The sequence below is a fragment of the Helianthus annuus genome, chromosome 12 (genome assembly GCF_002127325.2).
Source record: "Helianthus annuus cultivar XRQ/B chromosome 12, HanXRQr2.0-SUNRISE, whole genome shotgun sequence".
NCBI lineage: Eukaryota > Viridiplantae > Streptophyta > Magnoliopsida > Asterales > Asteraceae > Helianthus > Helianthus annuus.
The window spans coordinates 37,414,538-37,440,174 of NC_035444.2; the positions used below are offsets into that span (position 1 = coordinate 37,414,538).

Here is a 25,637-nt window from a genome sequence, read left to right on the forward strand (position 1 = left end):
CCTCCAAAGAGATCGAGACAGCTTGAAGCATAAGCTGGACTTGCTGTCATTCCACCAGTTGAGTATTTAATCCCAATATATACCAACTGAAAATCAATCTACTCGTAATCACATGGTACACCAATGCAAGCATCTGAATAAACAATAAACAATAACAAATCAAAGACAAAATCAAAAGCTACAAACATATCAAACAAATTTCATAGAATCATGATTTATTTTAAACACAAACAGACATTACCTCTTCATCAATAAAGTTGAGATCCATTTTATAACCTTGATCACATTCGGAAGCTCGGCCAACGAACTCAAGACTTCAACACCAAATAACAAATCCAGCAAGATCTACCTGAAGAACATTTAGCATCCAAACTTTCAGTTCATGATAAAAAGAAAAAAATCAAAAAATATATATTTTTAAACTACCATTCAAATCGATGTTAAATGCAACGCCTCTGTCGTCTTCATCCTCTTCTCTATATCTACAGTTTTAGAGATAGAGAGTTGAGAGAGAGTAGACAGAGATATTGAAAGGCTGATGTGTGATGGGAAGCTTCACTGAAACGACGATGTTGGAACAATGATACTAGAACGATAACATGTAAACATATTGAAATTTGTGATTGATTACGAGCTATGGATTCATAACGGAATCGTCACTCATGATCGCTATACCTCTTTGCATCTACTCCAACCTCTCAACCACTCTCTCTAAAAATTTCATCACATATCTCAATAATAGTATGTATTCTACATCAGGTGATGGGGGTAACTTATCATCATCGATCTCAGCACACAGTTGTCCACAGCAATCTGTAACCACAGAACTGATAATTGAGAGAGAGAGAGAGAGAGAGAGAGAAAGAGAGAAAGAGAGAGAGCAAGTGAGTTTTCGAGAGAGAAAGCTGAGAGTTCAATTGCGTTGAAGAAACATACTGGAGAGTTCTTCTTGCGTTGAAGAAACATACTGGAGAGAGAGAAAGTGAGTTTTAGAGAGAGAGAGAGTTGAGAGAGAAATTGATTAGAGAGAGTAATTGATTGAAGAAGATGATATGTTATATACCTGGAGCCATAATTTTGAATTTGGAGCCATAATATTGAATCATCAGAGGTTTTGAAATTTGAATTTTGAATCATCAGTGGTTTGATTACAGTGGTTTGATTACATTCATTTGAATGGGCAGACCTTTGAATGGACAATGGTTTTGATTACAGTGGCTTGAATGGACAGTGGTTTTTTATTACAGAGGTTTTGAATGGGCAGACCTTTGGAATCTAAATGTGGGTCAGCTTTAAATTTAAAGTTTTTTAATATTAGGCATTATGATGTAATAATGACATAAGAAAAGCCTTGTTGGACATGCTCTCAAGCTGACACATCAGCTTTTCTTATGTCACTTGGATTTCTCATTTTATAGAAAGTACAGATAGATAAGTAATTATGTTAAAAGAAAAATAGGAAATAAAAAATAAAATATCATCCAATCCTTTGTGCACATGTGGCATGAAAAGGTAGGAAGATGAGTGTCCAACCTAGGTCGTTCCATCGACCAGGTTTGACTAATTGAATTTTTTGTTTTTTTTTTTTAATTATTTGGGCAATCTAGATTGAGAAAAAGTAGGATAGTCTTAGGGATACTTCTCTCAAATGATTTGCTTAGAAGCGGATTTTGATCCTAAGACTATAGGGTGTGGTCATAACCTTCATGATCACAATAACCCTTTACATAGGCGTCATGTCATCCATCTTTAATCCACCATTCAAAACCACTACACTAAGGGTGTGGTCATGACCCAAACCACTATCCCTTTTAATTTTTTAATTTATTTTTGTCTTAAAATTATCAAATGAGACGATCGTGGTAATCGTAATTTTATCCATGGAAATCACCATCAATGAAAAAGGAGGATGCTACACCATTTAATTAATAGTCCTATATGGAAATAATATTCCAATCCATAACCTACACCTATGGCACTAACCTTTTTATGCTTAAAGTGGATTAACACTTCCAATAGCTTTGAAAGTTTAATACATTCTATACTAGTTTAGTATGAATTCTAGCAAGGGTTGGACATTTATGGTGATGATTATTCTCGTAAGTGTTCAAAACATCCATAGTGTTTTTTTTTAATTTTTTTTATTAAAGTTGTTTTACAATTAGGAAACTGGATTCTAATAATCTCTAGTAGTCGTCATTGATCATTGCTAGTTTCACTTTTTGATTCCCACTAGCAGTCTTACCTTTCAAATATTTTGCCTACACCGGTCCTCAGTTAAAAAACTTAACGAAATTAAGTTTTTTTCGACTTACAAACTGAGGGTTATGTTAACTAGTGAACAACCCCCTTGATAGTAAATACTAGTGAACTAATCCTAACCCTTGATTATTAATACACAAGTGTAAATCAATGGCCAAAATTTGATGATGAAAATACATTAGTTTATTTTACGATTTGATGATGTAGATCAATGGCCAGGATTTGTTCACTCAGTTCACAAATACACTAGTGTTCACTCTAGAACCCCACCCTACAAACTGATATGTTAGGACTTTTGATTAGAACGAGAATACGAGTCGTTGATGTAAAACTTACCTCGAAACAGTGCTCCAAATGGCTTGATATTTGTTAATTGGAAGTTTAAACACCCGAATTGAAGCACCTTTTCGAGGTAAGTTTTGCATCAATCGACTCGTATCCTCGTTTGATCAAAAATCCAAAAACATCAGTTTGTAAGTCAAATTAAAAAAAACTTAACGAACTTCGTTAAGTTTTTTTTTAACTGAGGACCGATGAAGGCAAAATATATGAAAGATGGAACTACTAGTGGAGTAAAAAAATGGGACCGCTAATGGCCAATAACGTTTACTAGGGTTTATTAAAATCTAATTTCCCTTTATAATATAATTTATTATAAATGATTATCTAGTAATAAGGTGTAAGAATTTTTGAAGAAACTACCAAATTATTTCCAAATGGATGAAGGTGTGAATTTTAAAAAATGGTTGACCAACTTGGTCAACAATGGGTTTAACATGTTCAAAATACTTCCAATAGTATTTGAGAATGAAAATTGGTGTGGAACTTTATAAAACTCATGTAGATGATTTCATTCGACACGGGTCCATATGGGTTAATTTTTCATTTTGGAGTAAAATGTACAAATAGTCCATGTAGTTTGTTAGTATTTTACCTTTAGTTTCTACGTTATAAAAATTACATGTATGTTTCATGTAGTATGATGGTTGGTTACTTGGACCACCACCCACTAACACAACATCATTAGCAACAGTTATTTATGCAGTACATTTTATAAGCTTGTGGTATGTTTTAACCTAAAAAACAAATCCTATAATTCATCCTTAACATCTTCATGCGACTCTTCTTCCGTCTGTTTTTCAACCTTAGCTTCTTCTGGTGTTTCTTTTACTTCATCATCCTCATCAACTGCTGCATCCCGACTTATGCTTAGGCTCGTCTTCACAGACTCATATATACGTGACGCAAAGTCCTTAGGATCGGGTAACATAAATCCACTCTCCATCAATGCCGTTAGGTACATAAGTTGAGCCGTTGTCTTTACACTTGCATCCTGAAATAAAACTAGTTCCTTTTATTCCTTGTATAATAAAAACAATACCATAAAAGACTAGAGTTAACCTTCGGGTCCTTCGCAACTCGCTCACGGAGCTCTTTAACGATGGGATGTCTTGCATTGATCTCGAGTACTCGTTTCCCACGCGTGTATCCTTGCCGTCCGGTCTCAGATAGAGTTTGAGATTGCATGATCCGTTCCATATTAGCACTCCATCCATATTTTGAAGTAACAACGACACAAGGCGTGTCAGCCAATCGGTTGCTAATAGTCACATCATCAACATCCTCACTAGCAAGAGTTTCCTTCCACCATTTTGTCAATTCTTTAAACGACTCCTTTATTTCCTTGTCATTTGAATCTTTACCTAGCTTCAAACCCTCTTTTGAAACACTTTGGAACTTCTTGTTTTCGTAATCCATCAAGTATTGCATCAAGTACTCATCCACAGGCTCTGTGAAGATAATCACTTCATAGTTTTTCTTTTTAAGCCTCTCGAGGAACGGGGACTTCTTGAGCTGTTCCTTGTTGGGGCCGGTAATGTAGAAGATATCCTTTTGCCCCGGTTTCATTCTCGAGATGTATTTATCGAGTGTAGTTAGTTTCCCGTCCGTTTTCGTGCTGCAATGTAAATTCAAAAAGATATCAGGATATCATATCATGCAACTATTTTTTTTTCAAAAAAAATGCAAGAAAGGTTTTATAAAGCATACGTCTCGAATCTAAGAAGTTTTGCCAAACGGTCCCGATTTGTTGCATCCTCAACGATACCAAGTTTGATCGATTTTCCAAATTCATTCCAGAATTTAGTATATTGGCCTCTCTTCTCATCATTCCCCTTTGAGTCTTCCACCTCTGCAACACAAAGTCTTAAATACTTAAATCTTGGTTTATAAACTATATCATATCGGATAGACCGACTTGCCTTTCTTGTCTTTGTCATCACTAGATTCATCGGGATCTTCTTCAGCAAGTTTGCGGAGCATGTCAAAGGCCTTCCTAATAAGTTTCTTCTTTATTGTTTTTAAACTTTGGTGCTGTTGAAGCATTTCTCGAGATACATTAAGTGGTAGCGTGTCAGAATCAACAAGACCCTGATGAAATAGAACGATAAGTAGACGTTGTTCGCAGCCTTTTTTCGAATATAATGATGGATAGAAAGATATATTACCATCAAGAACATTAGATACTTGGGTAAAAGCTCATCAAACTCATCAGAGATGAATACTCTTCTAACATAAAGCTTGAGGTTAGATCTATTGACAGTGTGGTAATTCTCGTATAAATCAGTAGGCGCTTTAGGAGGTACAAACAGAACAGCCTTGAACTCCACATCGCCTTCCGCATTAAAGTGACTCCATGCCATTGGTTTCTCATCACCAAAATCCTGCCAAACAGAAAACCATTTAGAACAATCGCGTAACACGATTGTGCCATTTTGGGTTTATACTTCAAATGTATCGCGTTTTAAATTCACCTTGGAAAGAGATTGATAGAATTTTACGTATTCTTCATTGGTCACCTCCTTTGGGCTTCTCAACCATATAGCTTTAACATCATTCAAGCGTTCCCAATCGTATGTCATTTGTTCGGCGGTTTTGGTCTTCGGTTTTTGTTCATCATCGTCTGTGGATTCTTCTGCTTAAATCATTCAAGAAAATTAAAGAAAATATTAACTTACGAGTATGTTAATAGATGTAACGCGGGTTTATAACATACGCTCATCTTCATCATCGCTAGAGTCATCAACTTCTTTGCTGGCCCAGAGGTATATCGGGAAGTTAATAAATTCCGAATACTTTTTCACCAAATCCTTCAGTTTTGATTCTTCCAGGTATTCCCCAGCTTCGTCCTTTAGGTGCAATCGTATTTCAGTACCACGACCGAGTGGCTCATTGTATGTATCTTCCGAAATTGCAAATGCACCATCAGCCTTCGACTCCCACACATACCTAAATAGTTACAAGTTGAAGCAGGTTAATTAGTAAAGCTAAAATGGACTCCTTCAAATATAATGCAATTATATCTAATGGAATAAAACCAGAAGACATACTGTTTGTCGTCGTTGTGTTTGCTGATGACTTCCACATAGTCGGCAACAAGATATACAGAATAAAATCCGACACCAAACTGTCCGATGAGGTTAAGATCGTCTCCTGTCTGCATTTTATCCATAAAAGCTGGAAACAAGAACAAAGAGCAAAACATATTATTAAAGAATTTGAGTAAAAAAAACTATTCTGTAAACTCTGGGATGCTGAGATGCGAATGCGCGATACCTGAAGTTCCAGACTTGGCAAGCGTTCCTAAGTTGTTGATCAGATCCTCCTTTGTCATACCCACACCTCTGTCACGAATCGAAAGTATTTTGTTTTCTTTGTCTAATTTAATCTGTATGTCATTTCAAAACCGAAAGTCGATTAGCTTTAGTAACTCAGGACAACGCTTAAAACAACAACGACACTGTATATACAAACCTTGATCTCAAGCTTGGTATCATCACCTTCACCGAGTATCTCCTTATCGGTAAGAGAAAGGAATCTAATTTTGTCCAAAGCCTGAAAATTGTAATTTACGAAGAAAGAATAAGAAATTTGGAAAATAATATTTATGCAGGCTTCAGATTAATAATAACTTACATCGGATGCATTGGAGATTAATTCTCGCAAGAAAATGTCCTTGTTGCTGTAAAGAGAGTTGATGATGATGTCCATAAGCCGCGATACTTCAGCCTGGAACTCAAACTTCTCTGCATTGCTGCGAAGACGTTTCTTGGACATTGACACAGCTTCTCTGAATCATGACAATGAAACCTCTTAGAATAACTAACATTAACACAATGCATTCTTTATAAAGGCAATGATATGCTCAATATTCAAGAGTACCAACTCCTAGCTAAAAATTCAAACACTACATGAATGAAATTAGTTATATCTCAGATCATGCATAAAGGTTTAGCAAACCTCTTGACGACATCAGAATCAGTAGATAAACCATGTGGAACAGCACCAAGCTTCTCTTCAACCTTGGGTGGATCCACCAGTTCATCTGAATTAGACTCCGCATTTGCGTGTAACTTTTGACCTAGAGAGCATAAACAAGAAAGATTATCAAACCACATTCGCGTGTAACTTTATGTATTTAGGGGGTGTTTGGTGTTGCGTTCTCAAAATAGATTATGCGTTTTCAAAATAGATTTTGCGTTTTCAAAACTGCGTTCTGAAAAAGCATGTAGGTACATGCTTCTCCAAAACTGCGTTTTGGAGGCAGATAATCACTTTTTCATCCAAACACTTTTTTAGATTATTTATGTTTTACAAACGCAATAATCAAATAATCACTTCAAAACGTAATCCCAAACACCCTCTTATACTACCATTTCATGTGTTTATACCTCCATTCCATGTATTTCTAAGGGGCTGTTTGTTTACCTCTTAATAAGGCTCTTAATCAAGGGCGGACCTAAGCCCAACCCAAGGTGGGCAGGCGCACCCCCGGGGAAAAAAAATTTAGTGCTAAATTCCGTCGAAAATCCCGTCCGCACCCCTTGGAATTTTTCGTCCGCACCCCTTGGAATTTTTCGACCGCACCCTTGAAATTTTTTGTCCACACCCCTTAGGTAAAAAGTGTTATCAATTTATATTTTAAATTTTTTTTAGTAAACTCTTATTTAAAAAAAAAATACTACCTAAATTATATAACTTTTAATACCTAACTAACTAAACCCAAATACCCATACCTTTACCCACTTATAATTGCTAAATAGCTAGCCCAGTAAGTCTTAGCCCATTAACCAAACCCAACGATATTTCAAACTATAATAAAATAATTAAAGCTCAAAACCTTTAGAAATTCTCTCCCGCTCTCTCTCTCTTGCGTCCCTGCACTGCCAACGAACAACATCACCCAGCGACAACAGTCCAGCAGCCGGCGACCACCGTAATCAGCCACCATACCACCGTCGTTTGACACCAAATCTAACCGGAATCCGAACATGGGTAAGTTTCTTTGTTATTTTGATGATTTTGGTTGATATTATAGGAGAAAAAAGGGTAATAAAGGTTTGACATGTTTTTGATGATTATATGAGAAAAAGGGTAATAGGGTGATTATGTTGTTTATATATTTTTAGGGTGATTACAACTTACGTTATGATTTCTAGGGCTTGAATAGTTGAAAATTAAAATTGAAACATTATGTTATGGAGCGGTGAACTTATGTTATATAGAGAAAGAATTGCTTAAGAAATTAGTTTTAGATGATATTTTGATAGATTTCAAAAAATGAAAACCCGTAGGGCGTTGACATTTTAATTATGTTTGTAACAAGGTTTGACATCTTTTTGATGATTATATAAATTTAGTTTGATGTTCCTTTATTTTACATGACCCGACCCGACCCGATACGAACCAATTTTTTTACTTATATACCTAGGGGCCTAAAATTTTTAAAAATGTTCCGCACCCCTATGGAAAAATTCCTGGGTCCGCCACTGCTCTTAATGGTTCAGACCTCTTACTGGTTCAGCACTTAATGGTTCAAACTGTTTGTTTCGCGAGCAAATGTCTGAATGGTTCAGACATTTGCCTCTGAATGGTTAAGAATTATACAGAGTCTGAATGGTTAAGACCTCTAATCTGAATTGGTCAGACATTTGCCTCTGAATGGTTAAGCATTATACTAGCTCTTAATGGTTCAGACCTCTAACTGGTTCAGCACTTAATGATCTAGACCTCTTACTGGTTCAGCACTTAACCATTTAAGAGTTGCCAAACAGCCCCTAAGTAAAACTTATAGCCCAGGTTTGGTTATTAATCGAACTGAACCAAAACTGACAAACTAATCGAATGGTTAATAAAATAGATTAACCGACGTCTTTGGTTTTGGTTTTGGTTTTGGTTATGGTTAAGGTAAATCGAAGAATACAACATTCAAACGAGCTCATAACATCATAGAATCTAAAAATACATCAACAATTACACTAGTAAAACACTAAAATAATGGGTGTGTACCGTGATTCGGAAGAAGAAAGAGGAGACATATAAGAAACAAAACGGGAGGAAGACTCCACCTCTGCATTCCGATCGATCAATCGCGATCGAAGTTGATGTTTTTTGTGTGTGAAATATGGTCGTCGTTTGCTTCAGCAGACTTATATAGTGTGGAAGAATAACTGAATAAAGAATGAACGGTTAGTGATGCCAGCGTGGAACGGTACCAGGTGGCAGTGTTTCATTGGTGGATATTGTCGCATGCCACGTGGAAAGGGATTTCTACTCCATACTGGAAGAAGACTTCAACGGACTTGTGATAGGGTTTTAGTTTTCATATTTTCAATAGTACACAGGCTAAATTAATATGTTTTGTTTGTTTCAAATAAATTTACATGAAACATTGAATAAAAAATATAATATTGTAACTAGAATTAATAGTTAGAAAAGTAAAATTATAATAATAATTTATAATTCTCTAAATAGTTCTTCGTATACAACATTTTTTATTTTATTTATCACACTATTATTTTTATCTAATATTAATTAGCTAAATTTGAACCATTCAAATAAGGAAAGATTGGCATCTATTAGGCTTAACTTTTATTTGACCACGTTTAAAATAAAACACAACCGCCTAAGATACTCTTTATTTGACATAAAAAAAGATAGGGTAAAGTTCTTGTACAAATAATCTTAACATACTAAACATACAAATTGAAGGAAAACTCAAAAAGACAAGGTGGCATTTTTGTAATTATCAATAACTTTCAAAGTTACTCTACAAATATACCTAAAAAAACCTAACCACTCCCCCCACCCCAAAAAAAACCTAAACCCCCCACCCCCCCCCCCCTCCCAAAAACCTAAAAAAAACCTACCCCCCCCACCCCCCAAAAACCTAAAAAACCCTAACCCCCCCCCCCACCCCCCAAAAACCTAAAAAAAAACCTAACCCCCCCCACCCAAAAAAAAAAAAAACCTAAAAAAAACCTAACCCCCCCCACCCAAGCTAAAATGCTAAAAACTAAACCCCCCAAAAAACTTAAAAAAATAAAAAAAAACACACAAATTATTTTTATTTTATTTTTTTAACATTTTTTATTAAAAAATCGCTACTTTTAGTAGCAGCCAAAAAAAAATTTTTTTTTTTTTTTGCTAACGAAATGTAGCGATTTTTTAATAAAAAATGTTAAAAAAAATTGTGTTTTTTTAGGTATTTTTGGTTGTAACTTTGATAGTTGGTGGTAATTACAAAAATGCCACCTTGTCTTTTTGGGTTTTCCTTCAATTTGTATGTTTAGTATGTTAAGATTATTTGTATTTGATCTTTTGCCAAAAAGATAATATAAAACTGACAACACTACAAGAAATAATCACTTTTAGCGGCGACATCATTAGCGGCGACATTTGGCATGTCGCCGCTATTGGTCGATCCGCGTCCCGGAGGCTAAAACCAAACCCCAGCCGTTGATCAAAATCCTAGCTGTTGATCAAAATCTTGATCTAACGGTTGGGAATTTAAAAGGTATTAGCGGCGACAAGAAGTGGGCAATAGCAGCGACATATCGTCTCTGCTAAAAGTGTGTGTCAGAACTTTAAACCCTAGCCACACAAATCTTATCTCTGGTCAACCCTTTAGCGGCGACTGTCACACCCCAATTTTCCACGTGTCACCGGTGGGCCCGGTGGGGAGTATAGTGACGTAGTTGGCGTCATCATAGACAAACAACACAATATAATAATGCACAGCGGAAGCAAAAGATAAATATATTACATTCCGAATATAAGTAATGTCAAAGTATTACAAAGGAAGGTAAAGGATCCACAGGCGGATCAATAATAGAAAACTGTTCAATAGACTTTAGGCATCTAGGACTTGCAAGATTCCCTAGTGACGCCCCGAGCTCCCAGCCAATTACGCATAGTACCTGTCACTTAACCTTTTGGAAAATACGTCAGTTTACACTGGTAAATACAATTAACTGACTCATTTTGGAAAAAGAGTTTGAAAAGTGATTCGAGTGCAAACGGCACAAAATATCTTGACACATCGATTAAAATGCACAGAGGCAAAATTAATCTTTATACTTGGGACAATTTTATTAATAAAAATCTTGTATCCGATTTACATGGTTGTCCAACATTTAGGGCCGGTGATTATACAATACAAGCCGGACAAGATTAATCGACACACCACAAATATAATCTCACAAGAAGATAATCTCACGAGTGAGTATACGTTATACATATGCAACAGGAGGTGTTCTGCCTACACCTTGTGCTTACGTCGTGGCCATTCACTTTTTAAAATGAGCCAAGGATATCCAGGACACGGTCATTAACCCCCAATGTTATTTGTTATCAATCAACACAGATTAAAACGGGATTATGCAATTTAATCATCTCCGATTAAACAGTTTCTACACCCGACCAAGCGGTATTTTTATAATACCGTATCCCAAGCCCGTATAAGGGAAAATAAGTTAAAAGTATTTACCTGAGCTAGCTCCTGTCTTAAATAGCAAGAATAATAACTCAGCCGTATTCCTAAGTAAGCGTAGGTACAATTTACCAGAAAGCTCTAGTCTGGAACGATGGTATAAATGACCAATTAGAATACTAACGGGTCTTTAATTAAGCCTAAGCTTAGACCGGTTAGTTTTAAGGAAATATACGGTTCAAGCGCACGATTAAGCGAAAGACCGGATAGAATGTGATTTAGACCCGACAAGTTTGGATACTTGTATAATATGGGTATACTAAATACATTCTGGATTTTGAGATAAAAAATGATAATGTTTGACCCGTTTTGGTCAATTTACGCAAACTAGTTACGTAAACCGAACCGAACGCAAAAAGGGCGTTACGGGTAACCAAAAGAGTCAAATGCAAGTTCCCTGAGATAATATGCCTTAAATATGACATAATATCAGTAAGTTATGTTCTATTATGCCCCGAATAGTTTTAAACTCAATTTATGCCTTAGAAGGGCATTTTGGTTATTTAAAAGATTATAAAAGAGTAAAATTGTAAATCTGAGTTACGGGTCTGGTTTATACAGTGAATATACTTCATTTAACATATTATAACAGTAGGGTATGACCCATATACCAAACTTGTCATTTAAAATCAAACTATGCACCGTAGGGGTATTTTAGTAATTTCACAAGGGCTAAAAATGCCAAAACTGGAAATCTGAGTTCATATACCTATACTTACTCTTATTATATGAAAATATACTAATTACATCAGTAGGTATAAGTCTTATATGTTTAAAACGAGTATAACGCTTACTATGCGCTTAAAACGCTAAAAATGCGATTTAAGGGCGTTTTCGGGTTTTCAAAGAAAAGCTGAGATTTTTATATTTCCAAAATACTTAAAATACTTTATTCAACAATTTAAAACAGTAGGAAAAGGTTTCGGGTCAAAAGAATGTATAAAACTCATTTTATGGCTTAAACGGTCAAAACCGACATAACCCGAAATAACTAAGCGATCTAAGATCCGTTCAGCCAAAAATTAATTAAAAATCATCAAAAATCCCAAAATATTATAATACATCAGTGGGTAAAAAGTTTTATATCAAAACGTGGCCAGAAATGGGTTATACGCGAAAAGGGCCGTTTATGTAACTTTAAGATATAGTTTTACGCTAATGGCCATAACTCAAAATCTGGACCACCAACTGATCCGAAATTTTCGGTGCAAGTTTATATATTAGAAATAAAGATTTCTACTCTTTCACTTTTCCAAAAATCACGTTTTATCTCAAAAAGGGCAAAATAGTCAACTTTATGTATAAATCGGAAACATGCATTTGAATCGGCTAAGTATAGACTCAATCAACAAAATTTAAGAAAGTTTTACCAAAATAAAAATGGTCAAAAATACTTTCCAATACAGATCTCGAACATGCATGTGCGAATCCGAATCGATAGTCTACGAAATAATCGTTTTACAAGACTTTCGGTTCCGATTCGTGTCTATACTATATATTGTCGAGTTGATGATGGTAAAACACATTCTTATATGTATTACAAGTTATTTATGATGATCAATCAGATTGCATGTCTAATATATTAACATTTAAGCTTATTTTTGCAAAAATCACTTCTGTTGACTTTTTGGAAACATATTTGACTCGACAATTAGCATGCATATAGTGGGATTCAGATAGTACCCTTTAGAGGGTTTGTTTCCCACATAAATACCAACCTATATCAGGTTTCAATTCGAGAAATGACTGAAAGAAATCCGTTTAATCATAAAGTCAAAGCTTATGAACAAACAGTTTGACTTTTAGCAATAATCAAAGCAAGAACGGATTAGAGAACGAATTGGAAGCTTACAAAGGTCCTATAGGTGCTTAGATAACACTAGGATGTTGCCTTGATGATCAGAAATGCTCCAGAAATGCTTGAGAGAGTTTTGCAAGTTGAGAGTGTTCTTGATCACAAAAGGAAATGCCAAGAAATGGAGCTTTGATCTAATTTAAAGATGGATTCAGAGGTTTGAGGATAGGTTACTATTGCACTAGGCATGCATGGGGTTTTATTGGAGCTTGTGGAGGTGGAATGAGCTGTTAAACACTTCCAATTCGGACCAGAATTGCAATTTTCACGAATTTTTGTTACTGGGGGTCTCACGCGGCCCGCTTGGGGGTGCCAGGCGGGCCGCCTGGCTTTGTCTGATCTCCAAAACTTTGTTAAATATTGCAGTTTGGTCCCTGCACTTTGGTTACGAGGTTTTGGCAACTTTTCTTGACTCGTAAACCCCCAAACTTGGTTTCTAGGAACCTTGGGACATTTACCAACATGGAAATGTCCTCGGATAACTTTGCGCTCAACCGAAAAGCCATGAAATTCGACGTTGACGCTTTTAGTCCCTCAAGTACGGTTTTGGCCATAACTTTCTCATACGTTGACGAAACTTCATGAAATTTTAACCACATATTCTAGTGAGTATATTTTAGCTTCTCAAAGCTTCGGGTCTGCCAAAAGTTCACTCAGAGGTATAAATTAAACATGTTGACACTTTTGGCCCCTATAGTTTGCAATACATCACTTTTGTGCAATTTCCGTGTCGTATGATCCATGAACCATCCGTTTAAGGTTATAAACATTATGTTGGGTTATCATAGAGTCTATTTATCCATTGTTGACACTTTGGACCCTTACGTTCCATAGTTTTCACTGTTTGTCACTTTTAGTCCCTCTAAAGTATGTTTTCACATACCGGAACCTTATGACACGTGTCAAGACATTATTGGACGGAAAGTTTCGAGGTGTTACATCCTCACCCCCTTAAAAGAAATCTCGACCTCGAGATTTACTGAAACAAATGAGGATATTTTTCCTTCATCGTGGATTCCACTTCCCACGTATATTCGGGTCCTCTACGGGCATCCCATTTGACCTTAACAATAGGCACATGCTTCCTTCGAAGCTTCTTCACCTGTCGATCCTCAATCGACAAAGGTTTTTCCACAAACTTTAGATTCTCGTCTATGTGTGAATCTGTATGCGGTATAACCAGTGATTCGTCAGCAAAACACTTTCTTCAAATTACAGATGTGGAACACATTATGAATAGCGCTAAGTTCCTCAGGCAAGTTTAACTTATAAGCAACTGCCCCGACACGTTCGTTTATCTCGAAAGGCCCTATGTACCTCGGGCTTAGCTTGCCTTTCTTTCCAAATCGCATCACACCTTTCCAAGGTGATACCTTAAGTAACACTTTTTCACCTACTTCGACGTGAAAATCTTTGCGCCTTGGATCCGCATTCGATACGGGTTTATCGTTATATCACAATTCTTCCAACCGTTATGTGATAGTGCTTCTTGGCTTATTGGCGAAACATATCCCTTAATCCTTGGGGTGTAATATATTGCGAGCTCCACCAAGCTCCTTAAATAGGTTTTAGCTCATAAGTTATATGATCTATGATACATTCGATTCCTTCGAATGATTTTTATATGTAATCAGAGTTTAACTAGCCTGATACTTATTAATTTGGCGCACCCTTCCAGAGTGATGTCTTTGATGAACCTTATTTCTTAACAAGGACTTAGGAGGGTTGCTATTTTCACAACTCTTTGATTTTTCTGCCCAAACCGGCAATCTTACAGATGATCATGGATTTGCCTGATCTTATTCGTTGTTTCCAAGGCAATTATCAGACCGGATGATTGGACTTACCAATCTTCTATTTAGCAATAGATAACTAACATTCCGTCTAAGCAAGGTCTCCAAAGGAGTAGCCTTGATACTTATACATCACTATTATAGAAATGCTTATCTTAATGTGAGATGGTCCTTCCCACCATTACTTAAAACTAGTCTTAAGGGATAGTTAATTCTCTCAGTTAGTCGAACAATCGACGATCCTGGGCAGCTGATGGAAATTCTTAATTGTTGCCTAAATTGGGTTGTGGTATTCAATGCATCAGCAGAATGAACCTTCTTTCTTAATTAACAATACCGATTTCTTCAGGATATCGAGTTAGGCTATATGAATCCTTTATTTTAAAACTTACTTATTCGGGGTTTCGATTTCTTCCAATGATGGTACTAGCTACCTTGAAGGTTTCATAACAGACTAACCCGAAATGGGATATAGATCTTAACTCTACTTGCCTCTCAAGAGGTGAACATAGTAATTCTTATAAGGAAGCTAATTATGACACATAAAGATGTCAGAGATTTCCGTACTCTCAGGCTTTGGCTCACCTATCGCTGTCGGTGTCAGATAAATGACACATTCCTTTTACCATTGCAAAGATGCCCTAAGTAGAGATACTTATAAGGACATTTTTATATAGGATATCTTCTTTGAATATTACTAGTCGACTTTAGTACAATATGACTATTGGGATATCTTCGGGGATCCCATGCATTAAACTTCCATACTGATCAGGCATGGAAGCAATCTATGGGACGCACTAGGATACGCAAATCCTCATATGGCACTTTTTATCAAACACAGTTTGGCATTCGCAGGCGATATAAAACAATGAGAAGAAAAAGAGGAAAAAATAATAATTAAAATAACATATGTTGTCGTATTCTATGCGAAGAAAGAGTACTCTTAGATCCTTCGGAAGGATCCCTTGCCGATACGAGAAGAATCGGTTACTAAGGTTTCCTTGGTAATTCATACCCTATGGCTAATATAAAGTTTACTAAGCTTATGGTTTATGAAGGATTTACTGGTATCCGAACCAAAATAAAACTCTTAGCATTTAGATTACTGATAAAACGACAAGGAATTGTACCTGTTGTCATTATTTATGGCCAGCTTAGGCATCTTGAGTGCTTTCAATTTTTGGCTTTACTTCCTCCGCCGCATTTCCTTTGACATATTTAGGGCACGTAGTCTTGATGTGGCCTTTCTCATTACAGCCAAAACAAACTGCATTCTTCATGTCCTTACAGTCCAATGCTTTATGTCCCTTAGACTTGCAGATCCCACAAGCCCTGGGCTGTGATTTGGATCTTAGTTCGAACCTGCATTTCCCATAATGGCGCTTCTTGCAGGTCTCACATACTGGTTTCTTGTCAGACTTTTGTTTGTTCTTTTTCTTAGAACTCTGGGAGTTATCTACCTCCCTTTTCCTTTTTAGTTCATCCTTCGCATCCGAGGCATGAACGAGATCCTCCTTAAGAGCAAGGAAATATGGTCCTAGATAAAACTTGGACCGAGCAGCATGGGGCTCCTTTAACTTTTTCACAGCCTTCTTTACAGCTTTTCCAACGGCTGCGTCTATCATAGTCTGAAGAACATCTTTGGAAATTCTAAGGTTTACAATTTCAGCATCATTAGCATGCGTCGCGTCATCAATGGCGCGATTGACTGTTATCTTACCCGAGTTTGCCATACTCGATATTGGTTCCTAATACCAATAAAACAATTTCTTAGTTGAAATCCAACAACTGCTATTTTTCACTCTGATGGCCTTAATATATACTAACCATGGTGTCAATCACCTATACAGGCTACTATAGCACTAACATTCTTAATGAACGTTATTTAAAATATAATAATATTACTTAGCCTAGGTTGCAAAAGACCATCAATGGCATTAAAGGTTTGGACCTAGTCCATTACCTTTCTGACAGAGGATCAAAACGTCACATCTGACTTTATTATATTAAAGAATTTAGGTAGCTTGAAAGCTTGTCATATGAATATCAGAAAAGAGTGATTCCTATTTAGATATAAAATATCCATCTAAGGTTTGTTGGAGCATTTTCTAAAGTATCATCGGCCAGTTCCTTCTTCGTATAAAATGACCGAAGTCCTACTAAGACGGAGACAACAGTTCTCAACAGTGATCGTTCATTATTGAATCACATGTGTCAGTATCAATTTAATTTCTGCATAAACTGCTTGATAAGGAAAAGTACCTGCTATATAGTTATCCTTCCTAGCATTCATCCGGAAGACTCATGCATTTGTTTTTCCTGGCCTCTCAGGCTTCTTTATAAGCTTTGGGCAGTTGGTTTTGATGTGTCCTTCCTCGTTACAGTTGTAGCATGTGGCGTTCTTTAACCCCTTGCATTCTAAGGTTTTGTGGCCCTTGGTCTTGCAAATTCCACACAATTTAGCGCGTGGGTCTATTGTACATTTTCCAAAATGCTGCTTTTTGCAGTTATTGCATTTGGGTCTGTTATCAGACTGACTCGAGTTCTTCCTAAACTCGGAATCTTTCCCACGCTCCGAGCTTCCCTTCTTCTTCTTGTTAGTTTGATGAGAGTTTTCCTCCTCTCTTTCTCTTCTTCTCTCGCCAGAAGCCTTAACAGACTTAATTCTGATTGCATCTAAGGTGAGAGATAAGGATAAGTCCACCGCGGACCTATATGTGGTTGGCCTAGATGCTTTAACATTTCCTTTTATCTCTGGTGCTAGGCCTCCAATGAAACGCGCTATGCGTTTAGGTTCAGGGGTGACTAAATAAGGAACTAGGCGGGACATAGTGTTGAAACTTGTCACATATGCCTGACAATTCAAATTTTCCATGACCAAAGTCAAGAAGTCTGATTCTATCTTTTCTACTTCATGCTGAGGGCAGTAGTTTTCCTTGACTAAAGCAACAAATTGTCCCCAAGATAAGTTGTAGAGTAGAACTTTCCCCGTGGCTTGGAGCAATGATCTCCACCATGCCAACGCTTCTCCTTTAAATGATTGTGAAACAAATTTCACAACATCTTGCTCCGCACAACCGCTGATGTCAACAACGGCGTCCATCTCATCGAGCCATGTCATGCAATCGATGGCCCCATTTTCTCCTGTAAAGTCTCTGGGCTTGCAGGAGATAAAATATTTATATGAACAGGTCTTAACTGGTGCCTCTTGATGAAACACAACTTGTCTAGACGGAATTCTCCTTTGATTTGACAAGTCATGATCATCGTCCTCCCTTGACTCATGCGTTTCAGGAGGGGGCTTACTACGAGCCATAGATAGAGTCTTGGAGTGGGTATCATTTGATTCATCATTCTGTCGATCAAGAGCTCGAGTAACAGCATAATCTATTATTGCCTGCAGTTCTGCTCCAGTTACATTAATCCCGGTAGTATCATTGCTCTCCTTCAAACGACTGTTAACTTCATCTAATCCAGCCATGTAGCTTGATTGCTACATAATTATTAACAATGATTTATTCAGAGATTGTTATGGAATCATCATCTTTGACGATTTATCAACCATGGTAATATAAACCATATTGGTTAACTTGTTAGTTATATTTAATTAGTATTTTCCATTATAATTTATCCTAGTTATAAAACATTAAGGATATTAAAGTGGCGCATAAGGCCTAGTCACAAGGACAGTTCTAATTTTTTTTTTTTTTTTTGCAAGCCATGATTTCAGAGAATCGAGGCATTTAAGGTTCGAATCACATTCATTACCTTCTATTGACAGGGAGTTGTAGACTTCAACTGTCTTTTGTCCTTTAGGACAATAGGCATAGCCCGTGGGCGTTCCCCTTTTGAGGGATGGTTATAATATGATCATCTTCTTTGATGCTATTAGTCGAGATCGTATGGATCCTACCGACTATTATGCTTGGACCTGGTCCAACACTTTTAGACAGGAGGTCAAAGACCACCACTGTCGTTGTCTTATCGGACAACAAGTTTAGCCCGGAGGCACTTCATCACTATCGGATGTTTATAATGTGATCATCTTATTGGATGACACAAGCCATCATTTCTGGATCACTAGGCTAGATGAGAAAATTGGAAGAATCCAATATAAGGATGACTGTTGTGATTTTATCGAATCACATTTGTCAGGAGTGCTAACACGTTCTTAGGTGTTAACAAGGATCTGAATCCCTTGGGTAGGTTTCACCATCTTGGCCGCGTAGGCTAGATTTCACCTTTAAGATTCTTTTTAAAAATGCCTACTGGCAGGGAAGGAAAGATATTTATTTTATTCAGGATTTTATCATAAATCCTAATTTATAAGTTAATAATAGCACAAATGGCCTAGTCGCGTAGACAAGTTAATTTATAAGCCATGATCGTCTGGGATCGAGGCATTTAGTAATAGCACAAAAGGCTTAGTCACGAGGACAAGTTTAATTTATAAGCCATGATCGTCTGGGATCGAGGCATTTGGTAATAGCACAAAAGGCTTAGTCACGAGGACAAGTTTAATTTATAAGCCATGATCGTCTGGGATCAAGGCATTTAGGTGTGAATCAAAGTTCATTACCTTTTCTTGACAGGGAGTCATAGACCACCACTGCTTTTTGTCTTATATGACAATTAGTATGGCCCGTAGGCGCTACATCACTAATGGATGTTTTAAATAAGTTTGGCCCGTAGGCATTACATCACTAATGGATGTTTTAAATAAGTTTGGCCCGCAGGCACTACATCACTAATGGATGTTTTAAATAAGTTTGGCCCGCAGGCACTACATCACTAATGGATGTTTTAAATAAGTTTGGCCCGTAGGCATTAAAAGATAATTATGTCCTTATAAGGACTAATAAGGAAAACGATTTTCAGTAAAAGGAGTTTCTTCTTCATCTTATTTCTGAATGCTTTCTCCTTGGATGTTCGTTCCATTTTAGCCGTGGTACAAGACTCAGCATCTCGGGCTCCGGTGTGGAGAACTCCTACTACGGCTTCTTCGCTTGGCGGCGTATTCAATATAAAAATAATCGGAAGCAGTAAATTCCAGATTAGAATCGGGAGTATTCCTATGTTAAGTCTAGACTCGAGTATGTGCAATTGTGTCACTGAGATTAAACACATTAGGATAGCGTTTAATTCACTCAGCGTTGGCTCTGATACCAACCTGTCACACCCCAATTTTCCACGTGTCACCGGTGGGCCCGGTGGGGAGTATAGTGACGTAGTTGGCGTCATCATAGACAAACAACACAATATAATAATGCACAGCAGAAGCAAAAGATAAATATATTACATTCCAAATATAAGTAATGTCAAAGTATTACAAAGGAAGGTAAAGGATCCACAGGCGGATCAATAATAGAAAACTGTTCAATAGACTTTAGGCATCTAGGACTTGCAAGATTCCCTAGTGACGCCCCGAGCTCCCAGCCAATTACGCATAGTACCTGTCACTTAACCTTTTGGAAAATACGTCAGTTTACACTGGTAAATACAATTAACTGACTCATTTTGGAAAAAGAGTTTGAAAAGTGATTCGAGTGCAAACGGCACAAAATATCTTGACACATCGATTAAAATGCACAGAGGCAAAATTAATCTTTATACTTGGGACAATTTTATTAATAAAAATCTTGTATCCGATTTACATGGTTGTCCAACATTTAGGGCCGGTGATTATACAATACAAGCCGGACAAGATTAATCGACACACCACAAATATAATCTCACAAGAAGATAATCTCACGAGTGAGTATACGTTATACATATGCAACAGGAGGTGTTCTGCCTACACCTTGTGCTTACGTCGTGGCCATTCACTTTTTAAAATGAGCCAAGGATATCCAGGACACGGTCATTAACCCCCAATGTTATTTGTTATCAATCAACACAGATTAAAACGGGATTATGCAATTTAATCATCTCCGATTAAACAGTTTCTACACCCGACCAAGCGGTATTTTTATAATACCGTATCCCAAGCCCGTATAAGGGAAAATAAGTTAAAAGTATTTACCTGAGCTAGCTCCTGTCTTAAATAGCAAGAATAATAACTCAGCCGTATTCCTAAGTAAGCGTAGGTACAATTTACCGGAAAGCTCTAGTCTGGAACGATGGTATAGATGACCAATTAGAATACTAACGGGTCTTTAATTAAGCCTAAGCTTAGACCGGTTAGTTTTAAGGAAATATACGGTTCAAGCGCACGATTAAGCGAAAGACCGGATAGAATGTGATTTAGACCCGACAAGTTTGGATACTTGTATAATATGGGTATACTAAATACATTCTGGATTTTGAGATAAAAAATGATAATGTTTGACCCGTTTTGGTCAATTTACGCAAACTAGTTACGTAAACCGAACCGAACGCAAAAAGGGCGTTACGGGTAACCAAAAGAGTCAAATGCAAGTTCCCTGAGATAATATGCCTTAAATATGACATAATATCAGTAAGTTATGTTATATTATGCCCCGAATAGTTTTAAACTCAATTTATGCCTTAGAAGGGCATTTTGGTTATTTAAAAGATTATAAAAGAGTAAAATTGTAAATCTGAGTTACAGGTCTGGTTTATACAGTGAATATACTTCATTTAACATATTATAACAGTAGGGTATGACCCATATACCAAACTTGTCATTTAAAATCAAACTATGCACCGTAGGGGTATTTTAGTAATTTCACAAGGGCTAAAAATGCCAAAACTGGAAATCTGAGTTCATATACCTATACCTACTCTTATTATATGAAAATATACTAATTACATCAGTAGGTATAAGTCTTATATGTTTAAAACGAGTATAACGCTTACTATGCGCTTAAAACGCTAAAAATGCGATTTAAGGGCGTTTTCGGGTTTTCAAAGAAAAGCTGAGATTTTTATATTTCCAGAATACTTAAAATACTTTATTCAACAATTAAAAACAGTAGGAAAAGGTTTCGGGTCAAAAGAATGTATAAAACTCATTTTATGGCTTAAACGGTCAAAACCGACATAACCCGAAATAACTAAGCGATCTAAGATCCGTTCAGCCAAAAATTAATTAAAAATCATCAAAAATCCCAAAATATTATAATACATCAGTGGGTAAAAAGTTTTATATCAAAACGTGGCCAGAAATGGGTTATACGCGAAAAGGGCCGTTTATGTAACTTTAAGATATAGTTTTACGCTAATGGCCATAACTCAAAATCTGGACCACCAACTGATCCGAAATTTTCGGTGCAAGTTTATATATTAGAAATAAAGATTTCTATTCTTTCACTTTTCCAAAAATCACGTTTTATCTCAAAAAGGGCAAAATAGTCAACTTTATGTATAAATCGGAAACATGCATTTGAATCGGCTAAGTATAGACTCAATCAACAAAATTTAAGAAAGTTTTACCAAAATAAAAATGGTCAAAAATACTTTCCAATACAGATCTCGAACATGCATGTTCGAATCCGAATCGATAGTCTACGAAATAATCGTTTTACAAGACTTTCGGTTCCGATTCGTGTCTATACTATATATTGTCGAGTTGATGATGGTAAAACACATTCTTATATGTATTACAAGTTATTTATGATGATCAATCAGATTGCATGTCTAATATATTAACATTTAAGCTTATTTTTGCAAAAATCACTTATGTTGACTTTTTGGAAACATATTTGACTCGACAATTAGCATGCATATAGTGGGATTCAGATAGTACCCTTTAGAGGGTTTGTTTCCCACATAAATACCAACCTATATCAGGTTTCAATTCGAGAAATGACTGAAAGAAATCCGTTTAATCATAAAGTCAAAGCTTATGAACAAACAGTTTGACTTTTAGCAATAATCAAAGCAAGAACGGATTAGAGAACGAATTGGAAGCTTACAAAGGTCCTATAGGTGCTTAGATAACACTAGGATGTTGCCTTGATGATCAGAAATGCTCCAGAAATGCTTGAGAGAGTTTTGCAAGTTGAGAGTGTTCTTGATCACAAAAGGAAATGCCAAGAAATGGAGCTTTGATCTAATTTAAAGATGGATTCAGAGGTTTGAGGATAGGTTACTATTGCACTAGGCATGCATGGGGTTTTATTGGAGCTTGTGGAGGTGGAATGAGCTGTTAAACACTTCCAATTCGGACCAGAATTGCAATTTTCGCGAATTTTTGTTACTGGGGGTCTCACGCGGCCCGCTTGGGGGTGCCAGGCGGGCCGCCTGGCTTTGTCTGATCTCCAAAACTTTGTTAAATATTGCAGTTTGGTCCCTGCACTTTGGTTACGAGGTTTTGGCAACTTTTCTTGACTCGTAAACCCCCAAACTTGGTTTCTAGGAACCCTGGGACATTTACCAACATGGAAATGTCCTCGGATAACTTTGCGCTCAACCGAAAAGCCATGAAATTCGACGTTGACGCTTTTAGTCCCTCAAGTACGGTTTTGGCCATAACTTTCTCATACGTTGACGAAACTTCATGAAATTTTAACCACATATTCTAGTGAGTATATTTTAGCTTCTCAAAGCTTCGGGTCTGCCAAAAGTTCACTCAGAGGTATAAATTAAACATGTTGACACTTTTGGCCCCTATAGTTTGCAATACATCACTTTTGTGCAATTTCCGCGTCGTATGATCCATGAACCATCCGTTTAAGGTTATAAACATTATGTTGGGTTATCATAGAGTCTATTTATCCATTGTTGACACTTTGGACCCTTACGTTCCATAGTTTTCACTGTTTGTCACTTTTAGTCCCTCTAAAGTATGTTTTCACATACCAGAACCTTATGACACGTGTCAAGACATTATTGGACGGAAAGTTTCGAGGTGTTACAGCGACACACAGCAATACCGGCGATACTACGTCACCGCTAATGGTTAAAATGTATCAGTCCCTATACAGCGCCATTTTCTCCCTCCTTCTTCACTTTTCCCCCAAAAAACTTCCCTCTACCGCCGGTAACACGCGATTTTCGCCCAAATCGGTTAGTTAAACTTTGTTTTTGTTAAATTACTTCTTTATTTTGCTATATACATGTTATAGGCTTTAATTTTTGTGTATTTTTGTGTTTATGGTAGAGAAATCGGATCATCACCATCACTGCTCCGATCACCACCATCACTTCTACGGTCACCAACTCGTCTCCGCGGTCTACATCTCTTTGAAACTTGAAAATACGGTTAGTTTTATATGTATTTTTTTCAAAGTTTATAAATTGTATAATTTTTGGTTTAGGTATGTAAATGTGTATGTAAGAATGTATGTTTGTATGTCAAATGTATAATGTAGGTGTATTTGGTGAAAATGTGTATAGGGAAATCTATGTATTTGTGTATGTAGGTGTATGTAAGCATGTATGTGTGTATGTAAGTCTATGAATGTATGTATTTAGATGTATAGTATGTCAAATGTATAATGTAGGTGTATTTGGTGAAAATGTGTATATGAAAATCTATGTATTTGTGTATGTAGGTGTATGTAAGCATCTATGTGTGTATGTAAGTCTATGAATGTATGAATGTAGGTGTATGTAAGCATGTATGTGTGTATGTAAGTCTATGAATGTAGGTGTATGTAAGCATGTATGTGTGTATGTAAGTCTATGAATGTAGGTGTATGTAAATGATGAACAATTGTGCATGTAAATGTTTGCAATTGGTGAAAAATGTGTATGTTAGTACGTATGTTTGTATAAAGTATGCAAATGTGTATGTAAGTATGTATAAATTTTATATTAATGAAAAAATATTATAGTACTTTGATATATATACATCATCTTAATTAGTTAATATTCAATAGATTAATGATTGTTTTGGCCCCTGTAGTTAGCTAGTTTAACCATTTCAGTCAAAAAAAAAAGAAATTTTTTAATATATTAGACCCCGAAGTTGCATTTTATAACGGTTTTGGCACCTAACTATAAATTTGTTACTTTTTTGCAGTTATTTGTAAGAATAATTTGGTCATTATATATCTTAGGGGTTGTTTTTTGATAATTACAAAGTTCTTTAATATTTAAGAGATTATTAATGCAATTACTCAAGTTTTTTTTTATTATTTAGTTATTTTCACAATAATACGTTTTAAATATACAAATAAATATGTATTTTCATTAACCGTTTATTTTTATAAAAGTCGTTTTAAAGAATAATTTGTTATTTTACATTTTGTTTAAACAATCTATCGTTTTCAAAATTGTTCTTTTTTAAACCATTTGTTTTTTTAAATCATTCTTTTTAAAGTCGTTTGTCTTTTAAAGTTTCTTTAAACACTTTATTTCATACCATTCTTTTTAAAATCATTTATTTTTAAACATTTTAAACTATTCACTTTTTTAAGTCGTTAATTTTTAAAAGCATTTCAATTTAAGCCGTTCCTTTTAGAATCGTTTTTGAAATCGCTCATTTTTGAAACTTTGTATTTAGTTTACTTATAGCCATTACGGAATCAAATTCTTCGTATAGAAAGGACTTGTGTCCTTTTTTTGCAGACTTGACAATGGAAAGTGCTACCTAGCACTCTTGTTTCGATTCACTTTTAATAACTTCTGTTACTATGTATGAAGCTAAATTCAAGCTAGTGTCTACAAGAAGTGACATGAACCGGGTTTCCAAATTGCAACCATCACATATGAGCCACTTCATATGAAAACATAAAAGTCTTGTTAGGTTTATGTAACACACCATGTGTCATATCTTGACTTCATTATTTTGGTATGGTGACTAGTTATTTTAACATCAACCTTCTATTAAAAAAAGGTCTATAATAAACCCATTTAAATCATATAGTTTTATTAGGCATGCAACTATTTTTTTTTTTTTTTTTTGTTTTGACAGGTAATTATATATATGATCAAATTTAAGAGTAAAAATGTATCTATATTATAAGTAACATCTTTCTAACAAGTAACT

At 36.0% G+C, this 25,637-nt stretch overlaps 1 protein-coding gene across 1 annotated transcript; it reads right to left on the reverse strand.

Annotated features, from left to right (window-relative positions):
- Nucleotides 1-3,230: 3,230 nt before the first annotated feature.
- On the reverse strand, nucleotides 3,231-8,771 carry LOC110894690 (endoplasmin homolog). Its single transcript, XM_022141916.1, has 13 exons — nucleotides 8,611-8,771; nucleotides 6,562-6,682; nucleotides 6,238-6,391; nucleotides 6,076-6,156; nucleotides 5,878-5,989; nucleotides 5,652-5,778; nucleotides 5,318-5,550; nucleotides 5,076-5,236; nucleotides 4,770-4,985; nucleotides 4,524-4,692; nucleotides 4,312-4,453; nucleotides 3,664-4,219; nucleotides 3,231-3,595 (listed from the first exon to the last, which is right to left on the reverse strand). Exons 1-13 carry the CDS (start codon nucleotides 8,675-8,677, stop codon nucleotides 3,353-3,355), a joined length of 2,382 nt encoding a protein of 793 aa, XP_021997608.1. The 5' UTR covers nucleotides 8,678-8,771; the 3' UTR covers nucleotides 3,231-3,352.
- Nucleotides 8,772-25,637: the final 16,866 nt, after the last annotated feature.

What these genes read in the sequence shown, in the direction of transcription:
- LOC110894690 (XM_022141916.1), bottom strand. Translation starts at nt 8,677, where the DNA reads ATGCAGAGGTGGAGTCTTCCTCCCGTTTTGTTTCTTATATGTCTCCTC. An exon ending in GATTCTGATGTCGTCAAGAG is followed by an intron (nt 6,392 to 6,561) that starts GTTTGCTAAACC and finishes GTCATGATTCAG; the next exon opens with AGAAGCTGTGTCAATGTCCA. An exon ending in TGATGACAAAGACAAGAAAG is followed by an intron (nt 4,454 to 4,523) that starts GCAAGTCGGTCT and finishes TTTGTGTTGCAG; the next exon opens with AGGTGGAAGACTCAAAGGGG.